The sequence below is a fragment of the Siniperca chuatsi genome, linkage group LG19, assembly GCF_020085105.1.
Source record: "Siniperca chuatsi isolate FFG_IHB_CAS linkage group LG19, ASM2008510v1, whole genome shotgun sequence".
Taxonomy (NCBI): domain Eukaryota; kingdom Metazoa; phylum Chordata; class Actinopteri; order Centrarchiformes; family Sinipercidae; genus Siniperca; species Siniperca chuatsi.
The window spans coordinates 14,000,749-14,017,469 of NC_058060.1; the positions used below are offsets into that span (position 1 = coordinate 14,000,749).

General features: G+C 40.1%; 1 protein-coding gene across 1 annotated transcript in view; it reads right to left on the reverse strand.

Moving 5' to 3' along the window:
• Positions 1–16,721, reverse strand: part of dok6 (docking protein 6) — a 45,168-nt gene that overhangs the window by 16,658 nt on the left and 11,789 nt on the right. Inside the window, exons 2-3 of the mRNA XM_044176548.1 lie at positions 4,980–5,087; positions 876–990 (exon numbers count right to left, since the gene is read on the reverse strand). Of these exons, the coding sequence (XP_044032483.1) occupies positions 876–990; positions 4,980–5,087 (223 nt within the window). The remainder of the gene's footprint in view (positions 1–875; positions 991–4,979; positions 5,088–16,721) is intronic.

The window sequence follows — 16,721 nt, forward strand, 5'->3', positions numbered from 1 at the left end:
GTGTATGCTCACACAATGTACTAGAGGTGATGGGTGTAAATGTAGGGGGGATCCAGGAAGTGAAGGACTATGGGAGGTCAGTGGACACACGGTGATAGAGACATCCATATGGTGGTGTGAGGGGGAAGGCTCTGGGCATGGAAATTTGGAGCCGAGAGAGAGAGAGGGAGAAAGAGTGAGTTATCATGGGAAACAGAGCGGTGAACTCTCTCTTGCCTTTACTCTAATTTCAATAATATTTCCCCTGAGGTTTACTGCTACTCTTCATCAACAGATATTTGATCATCACACACGTGCGCACACATCCACAAGGCTGGAGTGAAGATTGAGTTGTTCAGTGGTAGCACATTAAGGTTCATCCACCTTATCTAGCCCCTGGTTTCCTCTACATCCAGCTCCATTTATTTGCACCTAAAGAACAGACTGTTGAATCTCAAGCGACCATGTGCAGATGATGTGCCTCTTTGGCTTCCTGTCCACGTATTAGAGGCAATCTCTATTGTTACAGTCCATAATTGGGTTGAAACACACTGCAAACGATGCCCAATATCGTTTTTCATACCTGCAGTATGAAAATCAATATTTCGGAACAGATCCTCCCACTTCTTAATATAGCGGCAAATGAGCATCACTTGGCTAAACTCCAATTCTCCACTGCCTCTTTCACCTCTCTCTTTCTCTTTCTGCCTCTCATTTCTGATTCTTCCTTCGCTTCTTGCCAAAACTTCTCGCAAATTACCCCTCTACTTCTCATGCAACATCTGCCGACACACATTCATGCCTTTGTATGCAAAAAATAAAAAACACCCTAGAAGTCAATGCTTTCCTCCCTCCCCTGCTCTACTATAGCTGAGGAAGACTCATTTTGCACTTACCTGATTCACAGGAAAACGTCTTGGATGTGTCGTCACAGAAGATGATCGCCACAGCATGCTTTTTTGTCTCCCGCGGCATCCGGGTAATGTTCTTGATGTTATGGAGCTCAGTGATCTAAAGAGGAAGGAGAGAGTGGCAGCGGCACATTTCCTTGAATGAACACAGCCAGCAGCAGAAGCAGCAAGGCTTAACTGTCATTTTGCACTGCTTCGCTGAAAGTGCAATGGAGGCTTAGCATATAAGGATGGCAAAGTAAAACAGAAATGTGGGTGATCTTAAAGGATAAATAAATAATAGCAGTTTTTCAGCTGATTACGAAAAGCTCTTTTCAAAATGTAAGAAATCACCCACAATGTCTGCTCGTTGCAGCGTGGTGGTAGCTGCAGTATAGTGTGTAGTATGTAATGTATTGCTATTTATTTTAAAAGCACTTTATGTGAAAATAAGGCCTGATGCTAATTCTGTATACACTATGCATCCACTGTTCAAGTGCCTCTCCTTGAAACAGCTTTTTCCAGTCAATAGGGAGGAGTGCGATCAAAAGCATCTAACTCACTTTACCAGGAGATTGATCGCAAATGAAAAAAAAGAGAAGATTACATTTAATTGAATATCACCCGCATTTACAAGCCATTTTGTTGAACAGTCTTCGCTGTGTTCACTCTGCCTGGGAGATAAGGCCCATTACATTATTGTAGTCCATTGTGTGCTAACTGTGGGCCCTTTGCCAGACTGTTGGGAATGAATTAGCTGGGCTCACTGCCCGTATAGTAAAGCTTAACTGTTTAAGGTTAAAAGACCAGACCTAATAACACACACAACATATGTGGTTGTACAATAACATTACATATAATAAATTTCAGAGCAGGGAAATACAAAAAAATAGAAAAGGGAGAGGAGATAGAGATAGCAAATATTTTTCATTTGTTATAGCTTATCCCACTCAAAGATAGTATCTAAATATTTTATATGAGATGAGGTCATTTTTTCCCCCCTGTGAAGATACAGTATGTATTTGTCCTCAGGCAGGCTATTCATACATATAACTGACACAAAGTAAGCATCAACAGTGGGAATTTCTGAGCCGTGAATTCCACCAGCCTCTCATCTCTTTCTCTGTGTTTAGTGTGTAACTGTGCATGTTTTAGTCTCTCTCGCTTTGTGTGTGTGTGTGTGTGTGTGTGTGTGTGTGTGTGTGTGTGTGTGTGTGTGTGTGTGTGTGTGTGTGTGTGTGTGTGTGTGTGTGTGTGTAGCTCTGTGTCTAAGGGAGAGGTTTGGGTGCATTCCCAGCCTAAGGCGCAAGAGTCCGAGCAAAGCGAATCATTTGTGATGAGACCTGTTCTTACTCTCCTCTCCTCTTCTTTCTTCTCATTTATTTAAAGGTGTAAGTTAAATCTCATATTAAGAAAACTACGAGTCTACAGCCACGCTAGTGGCTCTGTGAGGCTGTACTTTCGCACAGCAGCGCTTAGAGTTCTGATGTCAGCTTGGTAACATGCTCACAATGACAATGCTAACATGCTGATGTTTAGCAGTTATAATGTTTACCTTGTTCACTCTCTTAGTTTAGTGTGTTAGCATGCTAACTTTCAATAATTAGCACAGAACACAAAGTACAACTGAGGCTGATGTATATAAACACTTTACAAAGTGAAGTGAATACATTCTGAGGGGGACATGAATGACTGTCCCAAATTTCATGCCAATCCCTCCAATAGTTGTTGAGATATTTCACTCTAGACTGAAGTGGTCTACCGATCACCACTCTTTGCTTCACTGGTTATTTCCACTTCCATGCACATACTGTATTTAGGCATTTAAATACAACTCTTCTACTTTAGCTGCCTGTGTGAGGAGCACAGGAGAGCTCAAGAAATGTAGCACACAGAAAAGTAGCTTTTCACAGAGCTAAAAATATTGCTAAAACTATTCAGGGATTGTTTTACTATGTGGACCAGCGTTTCTCAGACAGAGAAAAAGGCACAGGGAAGGGGGGGTGGGGGATAGGAAGAGAGAAAGAAAAAAGAGGGTAAGAAAGCCAATCTCCTTTGTGTTGATTCTGTAAATCAGCCACCAGTGCAGCCTATTTCCTCCCAAAGCACTGCAGCGTTGAATGAAGCCCTCAGACGGGACCTTTCTTGATCTTTGTGGCGATGCATTACCAGGTGCACTGGTGCATGTGTGCACTCATCGCTCACTCCAGTGCTGGGTGTATGAGATGCCTCTGGGAGGGGCAGGTTACAGCCACACTGGACGCCCCGAGTGACAGCATGATGCAGTAGGCAGATGCTTCATTCACAAAACATGGCTGATACTGTAGCAGCAGGTGATGCTAACAAAATGGATCAAAACATCTACCTGTCTTGTGCTCACATGCATTCTGGCAAATTGAGGAAACTACAAAAATGCAAAATTTCCACTGTGTTAGAAAAAACCCCAACTTAATTTATAATTAGATGGTAGTAGACAGCCTGTTACCAACTACTAAATCAGCTCTTAAACTGCAGCCACGTAGGAAACCTGGTGCCACTCCTTTAACATCATCTCCCCTCACCATGATAATGAGCCATAATTGGAGTATTTCTTAAGAGATGGGGAGAGACATATTATATACTGGATTATTACTTTCAAAAGGGAGGAAAAAGGCCCCAGAGGAGCAGATAAAGTTACAAAATGTGTCTTAATGGATCCTTAACTCCATCATCTGCGGCCAATGGACAGAACTTTTTATATGAAGATGAAAACAAGGTTCTTGGTAGTAGTGTGTAATACAGTTTAGTGCTCAGTGATAGCATTTATTCAATAGGTTTAATATTCTTTTTTTTTTCAATACAATGTAAAAACCCACCTTGAGTAACTTAATCTTATACAAAAAGTACTGCATTTAAAAAAAAAACATTTTTTCTGTTGATTTTAGAGAATACATCTTATCCCTAAATACAATTTCCGGCTCCTCATTTTTGGTGGGCGACCACTGGCGTCAGATTTTATCAGCTAAAGCTAATTAATTCCACCAGTTGGCCAAACTGCAAAATGAAACCCTTGGCTGTTGTCTGATGAATGTGCTCTGCATGCCGATGTAGCAGTAACATTTAGACTCAGCCAGAGACTGTTCCCTGGAGAGTGACACACCAGGTTTAAATCTCCTTTTGGTATTCAAGAAGACAAAGACACACTTTAAAATTCATGATGCTCTGGGGACCTACAGGAGATTGAATGCCATATATGGTGTTTTATATTAGTTACATTATCAGACTTTAGTAACTGGAATGGTTGTCCGATGGTGATGTTAGACAGAAGGTCAGGGTGTTACCAAATCATTAGGAATCATAATCCGGAGATTATGAATATTGATTCCTAATTTCATGGCAATCTGGTCACTACATGTTGCATTATCTTGATCAACCAAAGGACTGACTGACATTATTATCCTAAGGCCTCATCACTAGCAACAAAAATGTAAATTTAAACCTTTTCTTGATTTCTTGTATACCACAAAGAAATAAATATCCATAAAGATGCATAAAGCTCCAGGTACTACAACCTCCATATACTTTGTGTTTTCATTTGTTTTTATTTTGAAGCATGGTGTGAACTTTGATTTTATAAAAGTACTTTACAATATAACTTATTGCTTAGGATTGCAACAACTTATTATTTTAATGATCTATTAGATTAGATCTAATCTAATCTATTAATGTGCCGATAACTTTCTCGAATAATCGATTTATGTTTGGTCCAAAATGTCAGAAAACAGTGAAAATGACAATCTTACTTTCCTAAAGATGCAGGAGACATCTTTAACATATATTTTTTAAGATGTTTCTAAGATTTTTCTTAACTATGTTTTTTAGTTTTAGATGTCACTTTAGGAAAATGTGATTTCTCATTATTTTCTGACATTTTATAGATCGATAAATCTAATATAATTAGGATATTTATCGACTAATCGAGTGTTTGACTAATCATTTCAGCTCTAATATTGTTGTGACTTTAATGCTGTACAGTATTCAAAATGGTAAATAAATAGATTAAGACAAATTGAATGAATATCAGAATGATCAGAATGTAATTTATAATGTGTTTCAGTCGTGTGTGTTTACCTTGTGGAAGCTCCTGAAGTACGCTGCCTTCTCATCTGGGTACTTCTCTAACCGTCTGGGTCCTTTACTGGAGGCCTTCTTGAACACCAGCCAACACCTCCGGAAGATCTGTCAACAGAGAACGATGGCTGCTCTGTTACTGAAATACAACTCTCCCGTAGCAAAGACATACATTAACTGGAGATCTAGACTACAGCAAAACACAAACTGACTGTCCAGAGAGGTCGACCCAAAGTAACCCCAAAATAATAGACCAACTTCACACCATATTAACAAGACAGAAAAAAGTCAACTCTTGCTATACCAAAGCAGAGAGCAGAGAAACCAATGCCAGCTACCATCCAAGAAGTCAAGCTTACTATTAACCACTAAAATCCACCTCAGCAAAATGGCCATACACCAAAGCAACTGGACACTTTAAAGTAGTTGTGAATGTTTTTCCATCGATCAAAATATAGTTTGGCCTTAGGGTTCATTCATGTCATTTATTACTGGAAAGCAGTGACAAAGTACATAAAACTGATTCCCTCCTCCTATTATATACTTAAGCAAGCTGATGTCAAGATGAGAGTAAAAGCGCCAAACAGGAGACTTGTGGAAGGAAATGAAACCATTATGCCTCATGAATCAAATACCTCTGAAACTAAATTTTTTGGAGTGTATCTCATTCAAATGTTATAATCTCATTATTAATGCATTTAGCTAATACACTTTTCTGTCTATGACAGCTGATTGTGCATTATCAGAGTTTTAGGACTTGAGTAAATGCTTTCATTTTGGTAACTCCAATTACTTATTATGAGCTCACAGGCCATTCAGACATTGCTTCTACTATAGTACATTAAATAATCTGTTATTCTCAGTCCTCTAACAAATTACTTTGATGAGATGAAGGATTAGGGAAAACACTTCATTGGTTGTGTGTTTATGTTGAAGTTAGTTGAGTTCTCAGTCTTTTCAAGAAATAATTTTCCAAAGCCCATATAAGATATTTTATATGGTTTGCCAATGAAAGAAGTAGGATACCATTGAGAGACATTAAGGGGGCACTTGCATGTATTTGATTGTCCAAAGCAACACCTTGCCGGATGACGTCGCACTGCTCCGGGACAAACATTGAGCCTGTTTCAGCTGCACACAGGGCTAGCTTCAATTCTCAATCTGACGAGGCCTAACAGGTCTACCTAGCTAGCTGTATGGCAATGATGGATTTACAAAGGTAAATTGAAATCAGTCAAACTGCTATCTAACCCTAGATTGTAATAACCCTAATAACAAATAACCCTAGGTTATTGTGGGGTTAGCTATCCCCAACCCCACAAATAACCAACATTTCAAAGTAGTGAATTCAACATTGTACAGCACCACACTGCCTAAACTAGTGGTTTAGCCTTAATGGTCCACATGCCATTACTAAGCATGATGGCAGACTGGAAGATTCAAGCTGTTATGTTTGACAGGGAGACAAATGAATATCTTACATGCAAGGTAAAGCAATACCCAGCACGCCTTACAATGAATCCAGCATTTGCAGTCTCTCACCAGTTAATGTTTTTGTTTTTTTTTGAGGTGTAATTGGCTGAGAATTTGGTTTGATTTCCTAAAAGTGTCAATAGCAGAATCCTGAATCTTAAAACTTAAAGCCAAGGCCACCAAAACTGCCTATGCGTAAAGAATATAAAAAGTAAAAAGTACATGAGGGAAATAGATATTTAATTTGTCAAAATATTTTGCTAGGAAGGAATGTAGTTTAGTAAAAAATGAATTTGATTTATTTACAGATTTTTTTTAGTTATTAATTAATACCCCAACTTCTGGATATTTTATTCATTCAGTTATTCATTTATTCATTTATTTCCCTCAGTTAATTCACTATATTTATTAGTGATAGGGCAGATATGGGCTGCAACTGCAGGCATTGAACCGCATTTCAGAATACATGCATACACAAACAAATATTGTTCCAGAATTGAAATTAGAGCAAGTGTTCAAAACATTTCAAATTCACCAAATAACTTGTGTTCCTGAGAGCTTTGAACAAACTGCACTCTGCTGCACAAGCTTAACAACTTTATAACTTAGTTTCAACCTGGAGTGATGTGCTTCCATTTATGAAAGGCTGCAGAGCACACAGTCCACAGTTTCTCTTTCTTGCCAGACAATGTGAACGTACACTCACACAAACTCTCTCTCGCTCTCTCTCACACATGTTTGAACATGCACATTTGTCATTGTAACCCCATATATCTTGGCGGTCCTGTGCAAACCATGTAACCATCCTGAGCTAAGAAGAACTGCCCTGTTTTCTGTTTTGATATAATGCATTTTTCCGCTAATTCGGTGGGTTTTTAAATGGTTTTCTTAGGACAGCAACATCTCTGAGGATCAATAAAAAGAACTGTTAATATTATTCTATCTAATCCACTGTATCACCCCACAACAATACTTGTAAAGCATTTGGAAAATTCCAAAACATAACCTTCCTCTTTCCACAGCCAGTGTCAAGGTGTAAAAAGACAATACAGACAGAACAGTGCAGTTGAGAATGAGTGTGATGGCCAGTAGCTTATGAGTCCTATGTGGTTGCCTATCTTTAATAGTGGGACCCTTCTATTTCCTGGTGGAGACAACCGCTATCAATCTGCTTGATGTATGATTGCCCTGGGCCACATGGTTGTGTTGGGGAACCATGGATGTACAATTCATTTGTTTACTCAGCTAGTGTACTTTATAAAAGGCCCACTGAGTTGAACTTGGCACTTTGCAGTAATTGACTAGAGTGGATCCCTAGGTCCTTATCGGTCTGCCTTGATGGGCCTCCATTCTAGTTAAGTGTTGCCCAGGCCCATTATAAACAGCAAACAACACAAAATAGTGCAGTACACACTTGCTAATGCACTGTGGATCATTCTCTACACCGTCCATAAAATGCTTTAAATAAGTAAGGAAACAAAGGGGCGATAAAATCTTACTCAAAATTGTAATAATAATGCCTATAAAAATAAAACAAAACTGCAGCCCTGACAGAAACACAAGCATATGAATCCCTTTTGACAATGGCCATTATCACATTTGCAACTTTTAAACAGTAAAATTAAAGCTAGCCTCAATTCCCCTTTGGGAGCTTGAGTCAAAGCAATGCTGCTTGCTTGCCGCACACAAAGTAATTCACCCTAGGAGTGCTCAGATTAAGTAATTATACCAGCACAAAAGCAAGCTCAGTGAAATAGCTTGTGAATAATAAGAACTAGGGGGTATGAATGGAGAGGGCTTAATTTTGCCTGTTCCACAGTTGTCAATGCTTTGTCAAGGCAGTCCTATTCTCGAGCTGCTGGTGGGTCTTATTCAGAGACACTCTTGCACTGATTGTAATTACACAGACATGAATGAGACTCTCCTCTGGTTTGGTGGAACTCATTTAATGCCAGAACAGTGTAGAATACACTTCTTGGCACTGAAAACCAACTCGCCAGTTCCAGAAAAAAACAAAGTAATGAGGAAGAGGACCGTTCTGGTGAAAATAAAATCACCCTAGTTTTTGCTTTGAGTTGTCCTCTGATTGCTATTATGTGAAAGAAGTTCCACCTCCACCCACCCTGTGGTATACCTTTGGTCAATTACACAAAGTAGGCATGGCAAAGCCTCTACTACACAGAGTTTGGAAAAAATCCCATATATCCCACACATAAAGCAAACTACAAACAAAATTGAATTTGGCGTGTTTACATAGGCAAAATGGCAGGCTTGTGACCAAAAAGAAATGCTGCCTTTGGCTTTGATTGCTGCAGTGTGCAGAGGCTGGCCAGCCAACCTTGTTTACACGGCCTCTGTGATTCTGAACTCATCAACAATGTCATGTGATTGGTTGCATTTTTTCATGTTAGACCCTTCGAGCCTTGAATCTTTGATTTACGTCCATCAAGTTATACTACTTCTTGTTTGTTCGGTTCTTTTCAGAAGTCATGTCTACTCCAACCATTACTCACAACTTTGTGCTGATGTTGACCCCGTCAGTACATTGATTTTTAGGAGTGGAACTCAATAAGTAGTATCCAATCAGAACCCCCTGGGGAACTATAGACCGGGCATTGACAGTGGTGGTGGGTGGGTGTTAAAAGGGTTAGGGGCAAAGCAACAAAACAAGGAGACTGCAATGACAGCAGAGAAACGGAACAGGTATGGTTATTTAAATATTCTTCAGCTAAGATGCTCGTTGGTCCCAATGAAATTATTGGATAATAACTGAGGGGTGGAGACCTACAGTAGAGTGATAACAAAATTAGAATTAGAATTGTCTTCCTCCTTGAACTTGCACTAACAGCTTCATTTGTATTTATTTTGCTGGGTAGACCAGATGGGAGAGCATTACAATAATCAAGTCTGCTAGAAATAAAAGCGTGAATTTGTTTTGTTAATTGTTTTAGATTATGAAAAAAGCTGATTTGGTCACATTCCCCACATGAGTCTTGAGGTTTAGTTCCTAGTCAAAGATAATACCAAGGTCTCTTGCCTGTTGGCTAGGGTCTGAAAGAATTCAATTTCATGGCATGTTTCTCTCTCGCATGTTTCTTTTTCTGGCAGAAAAGCACTGCGGAGCACTGGGATGAACTGCTTGTGCAATGAGAGAAAAAAACGCTACGTTAACAGAGGGTTGACTAGGCTCTTTCCTCATTGGAAACAACGCTGATAAAAAAAACGGCATATTGACACAAGCCCTACATCTGGTTGAGCTGTAAAAGTTTTGTGACATCCAGGCACTTAAATACATTTAAACATAAATTGGTCCTGTGTCATCAGGAGACACAGCCACATAAAGCAGTGTGTCATCAGCATATGGAAAGAGATGCTCAGTCTCAGACTCCACCAGGGGGTACAAGAAATAATCATCTATTAAAAAAAATACTTCTCTGCCAGAGAAATACGTAGGAGACTCAGTCTTCAGTATTTAAAACAAATTGATGATCAACTGTTTCAAAAACAGCACTCAGATCAAGTAGTGTCAAAACTCCATTTGTTGGCACAAGCTCCTCCATCTGGCGTGGACAACATTAACTGACCTGGAGTCACAGTGACTCTACTGATATTTGCTCACAGAAGCCTGAGAATACAAATTCTGAATGAATCTATTTAACTCTACAGATTGTAGTGAACAACAGGTCCACCATGTGTCTTTTCTACCTGAATTAAGCAGCTTTTCAGCAGGGGTCCTCTTAAACTAGACTAAACATGAACTCTGAAGTCTGTACCTTTTCCATTGGCCTGATTGGCAGGTCTCAGTCTCACAGTCTGACTAATGAGTAAAAGGCTTGTCATTATAAGTCAGAGAAGGCTGTCTCATCTGCACACACACACACCCCTCACTCAACACGTACCTACTTAAAAAACACACACACACATTAATTACCATCATCTCAGCACATCTCCACGGGTCAAATATAGCCTCAATATGTAAGTCTCCTGAAGACAGAATTATTCATTTGATCCACTGGTCAAAATGGTACTTTCAGTGAACAGCATAATTCAGCAGGTCACGAGGATTACAACAAATGAGAAGACTCAAGATTTAAGGAAGCCATTTTATTGTGAATTCATTTAAATTCTGGGAGGTGGGATGAACCCACGGGACCACTGGAATCCAAACGAGATTGGGTCATTAAAATTTAACACTTCATTAACACAATCTTAGAATGATTTATTAAAGAAAATAATTTTTTCAACACAAGTTGCCCACGATTGGTGTGTGAGTGTGCATGTGCGTCTCTGTCCTCTCTTCATTAATAAGTAAACAGACCAAAAACAGAACTGAATGTGAGGAAAACAAATAAAAATCCTTTGCCTTCTCTCTGTGGTTTAAAATGGCCTATATGTACGTTTGTATGTGAATTAATGCAGCAATACAAAATGAACATTTTACATGTCTTTGTGCTGTCTCTATGATTTGGGTTTAACTTGTTCGACTTGTTGGACATAATTCAGAAGAATTTTTTTTATGAAACATGACAGTGCAGGTCAAATGCATGTTGCACATCACATATGTGATGTTCTGTTTAACCATTGCAATTTTGGAAAGTGTGCCAGCAAATTGTATTAGCATTGTCATCCAGGACAGGTGTCTACATTTTTCAATAGCAGATTATGGAGAGCATCTCCAGCCACAATATACTGTACAGTGTGTGTATGTTTCTGTATAAAAAAAATTGTTTAAAGATGGAATTCTGGCTATAACCTGGAAGAATATAAAATAATTTATATACTGTTGAAAGTTTGTAAGCGCACAATACCTTAAAAAACTTAAAACAAATGGCATCCAGGTGGCCTAGGGGTTTAAGATGCTGACCATGTAATCGCAACATTCCTGCGTGAGTCTGCCCAGGGTCCTTGTGTACTGTCCTCTTGTGTAATAAAGGGGAAAAAATCCCCTTTATTATTATCATTATCCTAGAACAATTGTCCCAAACTGAGCAACCAGGCATTTATGAGCTTGAATTTTTTTATTTGTATTTATTAATTGAATCTATTGAATCTATTTTGCTGAAGTGGGTGGAGTTGTTAGTAGGACAGCAATCAGTAAAGCACTAGTCAAATCCAGGCTGGTATGTATAAGTGGCCAGAAGGAAGCCACTTTTGAAAAAAGGCACGTGACATCACACCAAGTTTGCATGTGGCATGTGAAGGATTCAAAATATTCTGAGGTCAGATGAAACAAAAGCCAGACTCTTCAGTTCTCATGCAAAACTCTGTATCAAGAAAAAGCAAGGCTTAAGCTCATAATCCATGTAAGCTCTCTTCCATGAACAACAGTGGTGGTGACATCAGTTGTATAAACTGGAGGACTTGTAAGGACACAGGAAAGAATGAATGGATGCAAACTGTTGATGAGAACCTGCTTCAAAGTGCTCAAGATCTTTGATTACGATGACTCCCAGCATCAAGTGAAATCAACACTGAAATGGCTTTGGAGTGGCCCAGACAATGGCAGAATTTGAATTCCACTGAAAATATGTATAATGGAATTGCTTTAAAATTGATTTTCACCAGCACTACCCATCCAATTTGACTGACCTTGAGCAAATGTGTTTTTTGAATTGGAGAAATACCAAAACTTCCAAGAGCATGTTTTCATTTTGTCATCATGATGTATCTCGTGTAGACTGTTGCTAAAAATGTAAGAAATCCATTTTATATTCAACCTGCAAAACTAAAAAAAGAGAAAAGTCAACAGGGTTGAATACATTGTGAAAACATTTTTCTTCACATGAATAAGATACTCTTTCTTCAGGTCTGAAATCCATCTCTATATGATTCTACACTATCAAAAAACAATGAGTTCATCCCGACACATAGCAAGGCGGTGTGTAAAATGGGCAGCAGCAAAGGCAACGAGCTGGAGAGAACATTTCAAGGGCAATCCCTTCACTTTTAGGGAGGTCTGTCTGTGGCAAGGAAAACACTTCAGGAGGCACTTGGCAAGGTGCAGTGAGTTCATCAACACCAGCTCTACTACCACAACCACACTGACACCATTGTTTAGGGGGACCGGAAGAAGGATTAGAGCCAAAGTATGATCACAGACAGACAGATGGAAGCAGACTGTTTGAAAGGCTCAAAAGGAAACTGAGAGCATGTTTGTCTATAGATAAAATAACCTTGCTTTATGCTGCAGTGACATTTAATGTAACAATAAATGCCTTAAAGTTAAAATTGGGTTACCTGGCAGGTAGCATTGTCAGATGAAAGAGTGTGTAAACCCATGACTGAGAGGTCTGGTAGAGAATTTAGGAAGTCAGACACCTCATGGACCTCAGTAATGAGCCATCTTTGAAGCCTTAGTCATTTTCTATAAGTGGCCTCAAACACAAAGTCCATTCACTTCACAGAGCATTATCAAACTTCAGGCATTATTAAAGAACTGTCTCGCCTCTCAATAAAATATGGGCCCTATTTCCCCCACAGGCAAAATCACTTGTCATTTGGATGAACTGAGGAACTGTCTAAAGACAAGAAAAGATTTCCAATGACAGCCCCCTTCAGGTAAATGACTAATCACATAGCAGAATAAAAATAGCCGCCTGTTAGATTCTCAGGAGCACTAGTGAATATTGAAACACAATAGTAATACCTCAGAGGCGCAAATGCATTTATTATTCCTTGGATATTTGATAAAAAAGGTAGAAATGTGGGAAGGGTTTGTACCCTCTCGATGATTCATGTGTCCTACAAACTATGATTTAAAGATGATTACTGCTGCACTCACTGGCAATACAAGACATGAGAGCACTTCAATCAAGGTAGTCCTGCAACACTCAGACATGATGATAACAGACCGGATTTAGCTGGTACTTAGCATGTAGAATACTGAGCTATTTTCTAACAGGATTCTGAGCAAAAGAAATTATTTTTTAACCTTGTAACCACAAGAAAAACATAAAAAAACAACCATCTGATACAGCATGGTTCTATCTGTTTGTTTTTTTTCTGTCAAACTCCTCGCAGTAGTGTGGATGAAGTCTTCCTCCTCATTTAGCTCTGCATAAGGTTTAGTGTTCCACTGGTGATAATGACGCCTGATGGACTATGACAGACCAGGTCCGGCAATATCACCTCCTGGTGCTGGCAATCAGTTTCAGTCAACGGCGGGGTCTGTGCCACGGTGTCCATCTTTATAATTTGATTTGTTATCAGGTCGGACAGTTGTTACAGCAATCATTGCAGCGATCACTCCGCCAGCCACGACCCCTGCCCCCAAAAAAATCCTCCCAGGATTGTTCCACCATTTCAACAATTCTCTGGCAAATGTGATGACTACAAAAGTTAGTCTTATTTGCACTGTTGCTTCCTCTGTCACTCTCTTTCTTAGCCACCGGCTGTCACCTTTGACTTGATACATAACTCTCATCCCACCCAACCGTCTCCGCCCCTGTACCGAGATATATTTCCCGCCGCATCTAAAATGTTTGGACATCCCATAATTTTATAATTCGCCCCTGACTACAGCTGTTGGCAGGGTGGCAAGCCAGCCGCGCCCCAGTTAATCATAGATTACTTTATCTGGGCCATTCCAAATCCTCATGTGTAATGCAGTGCTACCTCAGCAGCAATGATCACTGCCCCCCACTCCATCCCAAACACACACACACACACAGACACACACACACACACACACACACACTCCCCCTCCTCACTTTCTCTCCAAGCCTGATTCGTCTCTGTCTCTTTTCCTGTCCTTCTGTCGTCACCCTCTCACTTCTAAATTTCTCCTCTCCCATTCCTCATCTCTTTCTTGTGTCTATGCATGATTGGACATTCTCATCAATCATTCATGAGCTAAACTCATCCCAAAATGTAATATCATAGTATCAGTAACCCTTATTTTCACTTGTTAAGGGCTCGGTTGTGACTGGGTGGTATTACACACGGAGTATACATGGCTGAAAACTGGATCCTGGTCACAATGTGGCATGAAATATGAAGGAAAACAGGTTCCAGCTGATTCCTCGCCCAAAAGCAAAGGGTCCATCTAGCCAAGATGACAGAGACTGCAAGGGCAGGTGGTATGAAAATGAGCATGTAACGGACAGAAATAAAAGAGGGCAGTCGAGCGATTGAGAGAAAGCCAGGAAGAATGAAAAATAAAAGAGAGCATGAAAGAAAGAAACGGAAATAAGAGGCCAAAAGAGGAAGAGAATGTTTGCTTAAGAGAAAGGTTGGAGAAGTGAAACTGATCATGAGGTGGTGAGAGCAGCTGTTGAAAAAGTAGAGTGTCAGAATAGGCCAGAGCCATAGAGGCAACTGGCTGCAGTCCTCCATTAGGATTCATGATAAATTATGCTTTTAAATAGGACTTGTGGTCAGAGCATTGAGGATAGAGCATGATGACTGCTTTTGCTGTATCGTTCAAAAGAATCCCTCTTTCCCCAAATTTCAGGGAAAACAACATTTACACCACTGTTTTTCAAACCTTGGAAAGCTACAAACTGAGTCTTTTTGTGCCACACCCTGCTTCCAATTCTCATGCAAATAACTGCGTTGAGTGCAGGTAAAGTATTTCTACTGTTGTTTCTTATTACTGTGGGGGAGACAGGGGAGATGTTTGAAACATGCTGGGCAGCGCAGCCTTGAGCAGGAAAACATTAGTTAAAATGTCACACACCATGCAGATCCAGCCATCACGGCTACTGTAGCAGAGCACTTTTTTAAGCACAGCACAAAAATAGCAGCCAAATTATTCTGAAGGAGATGTAGGTCAATATTGAAGTTTCGCTCTCAGGTATGAGGGAGTGAAGAGGAGTAAGGGGGAAAAAATGTTCTATGGTGTTAACAGGGTGGCTGCTCGTGTCGGCTTAAACTATGGCTTCACCAGCATCCACCCTGGGTTATTGGGCATGGACAGAGTCAAACTGACAAAGGGTAGGAGAGAAAACACTGTTTTTACAGTAGAGGAGAGGACAAAGGATTACACCGCAATCTAATCATAATCTACCAATTCAGTTTTATAATGTTGCTTACTTCAGTGTGGCAAAGTTATTCCATCATATATTTTAGCCACTATTGATTCTAGTGACACTAACGTTGGCCAGTACTGTTGGCTACAGTATGCAAGGCAGCGGTGGACTTGCATGCATGTGTAAAATATTTTTACGGCAGGACAATTTTGCCTTATATCATCATTATGACAATTTCCTGCTCTTTAAACCATCCCTCATCCAGACCGCTTTATGTATTACAGCTTTAGTCAGCAATCCTCTGCACACACACACACACACACACACACACACACACACACACACACACACAGAGAGAGCAATTTCCATTTAATCCATGTACTACAAGGCTGAAGCGTTCACAGACAATAACACGCAGACAAAGAAGGATTTGACTATGGCAGAATACCCTCACCGACAAGCATAGTGAGACCACCATAGACAGAAAGCAACAATATAGAGCAGTGTTATTTTCTTTATAAGACTGGAATGAGTTGTCCACCACTGTGTATCCTCTAGCCAGGCTGAATGTTAAACTGCACTAAATCCATAAATGAAGTGGAAAAGCACAAAACTCCATTTAGGTCTAGCTGTAATTTGGGCAAAGCCTTATTTCATCACTTTAGTATGTTGGTGCTCGCATTGCCGGCAGCTTCCGGCAAAATTAGCATCTAGGCCAACAGGTGAGGGGCTGTTACATGGAAACCAAATACAGTGCCTCAGAAGTGACCGACTAGCCTCTGTGGAAAGAGAATATAAAGTAAGAGGATGAAAGGAGCTCTTGCCCACAACCATGATGCAACACCACCACTTGTCTAGCTTAATTATTGCTTACCACTTGATTATCATATCAATAAAGACTGTGAAATCGAATGAGGCACAGACCACTGTGCGGTGCTCCAGCAAATCTTTGCATGTTTAGCAGGATACAGGAAACGCAGTTTTCCAGGACACTTTGTGCAAGCATTTGTTATTTGAATTTCATCAGAAGCCCTAAAAGCAGTAATCCTCATGCCTTGGTGCAGTCATCCCCCCGAGGATTAATTCTAAAGAGGTACTCGCTCACTGATGTTCGGGCTGCTTCTCTGATACGGTTAGCTGGGAAAGCAGCAGGCTCTGTGTCTGCAACAACTATTCCCTCACAACCAGAAAGCAGAGATTTGTGCTCGCTGGAACTAACTTGACTCAGCCACATTTGGTCTGTAAATCAAAGAGGACGCTGGAGAAAAAAAACATGTGTATGTGTGTGTGAAAAGGAGAG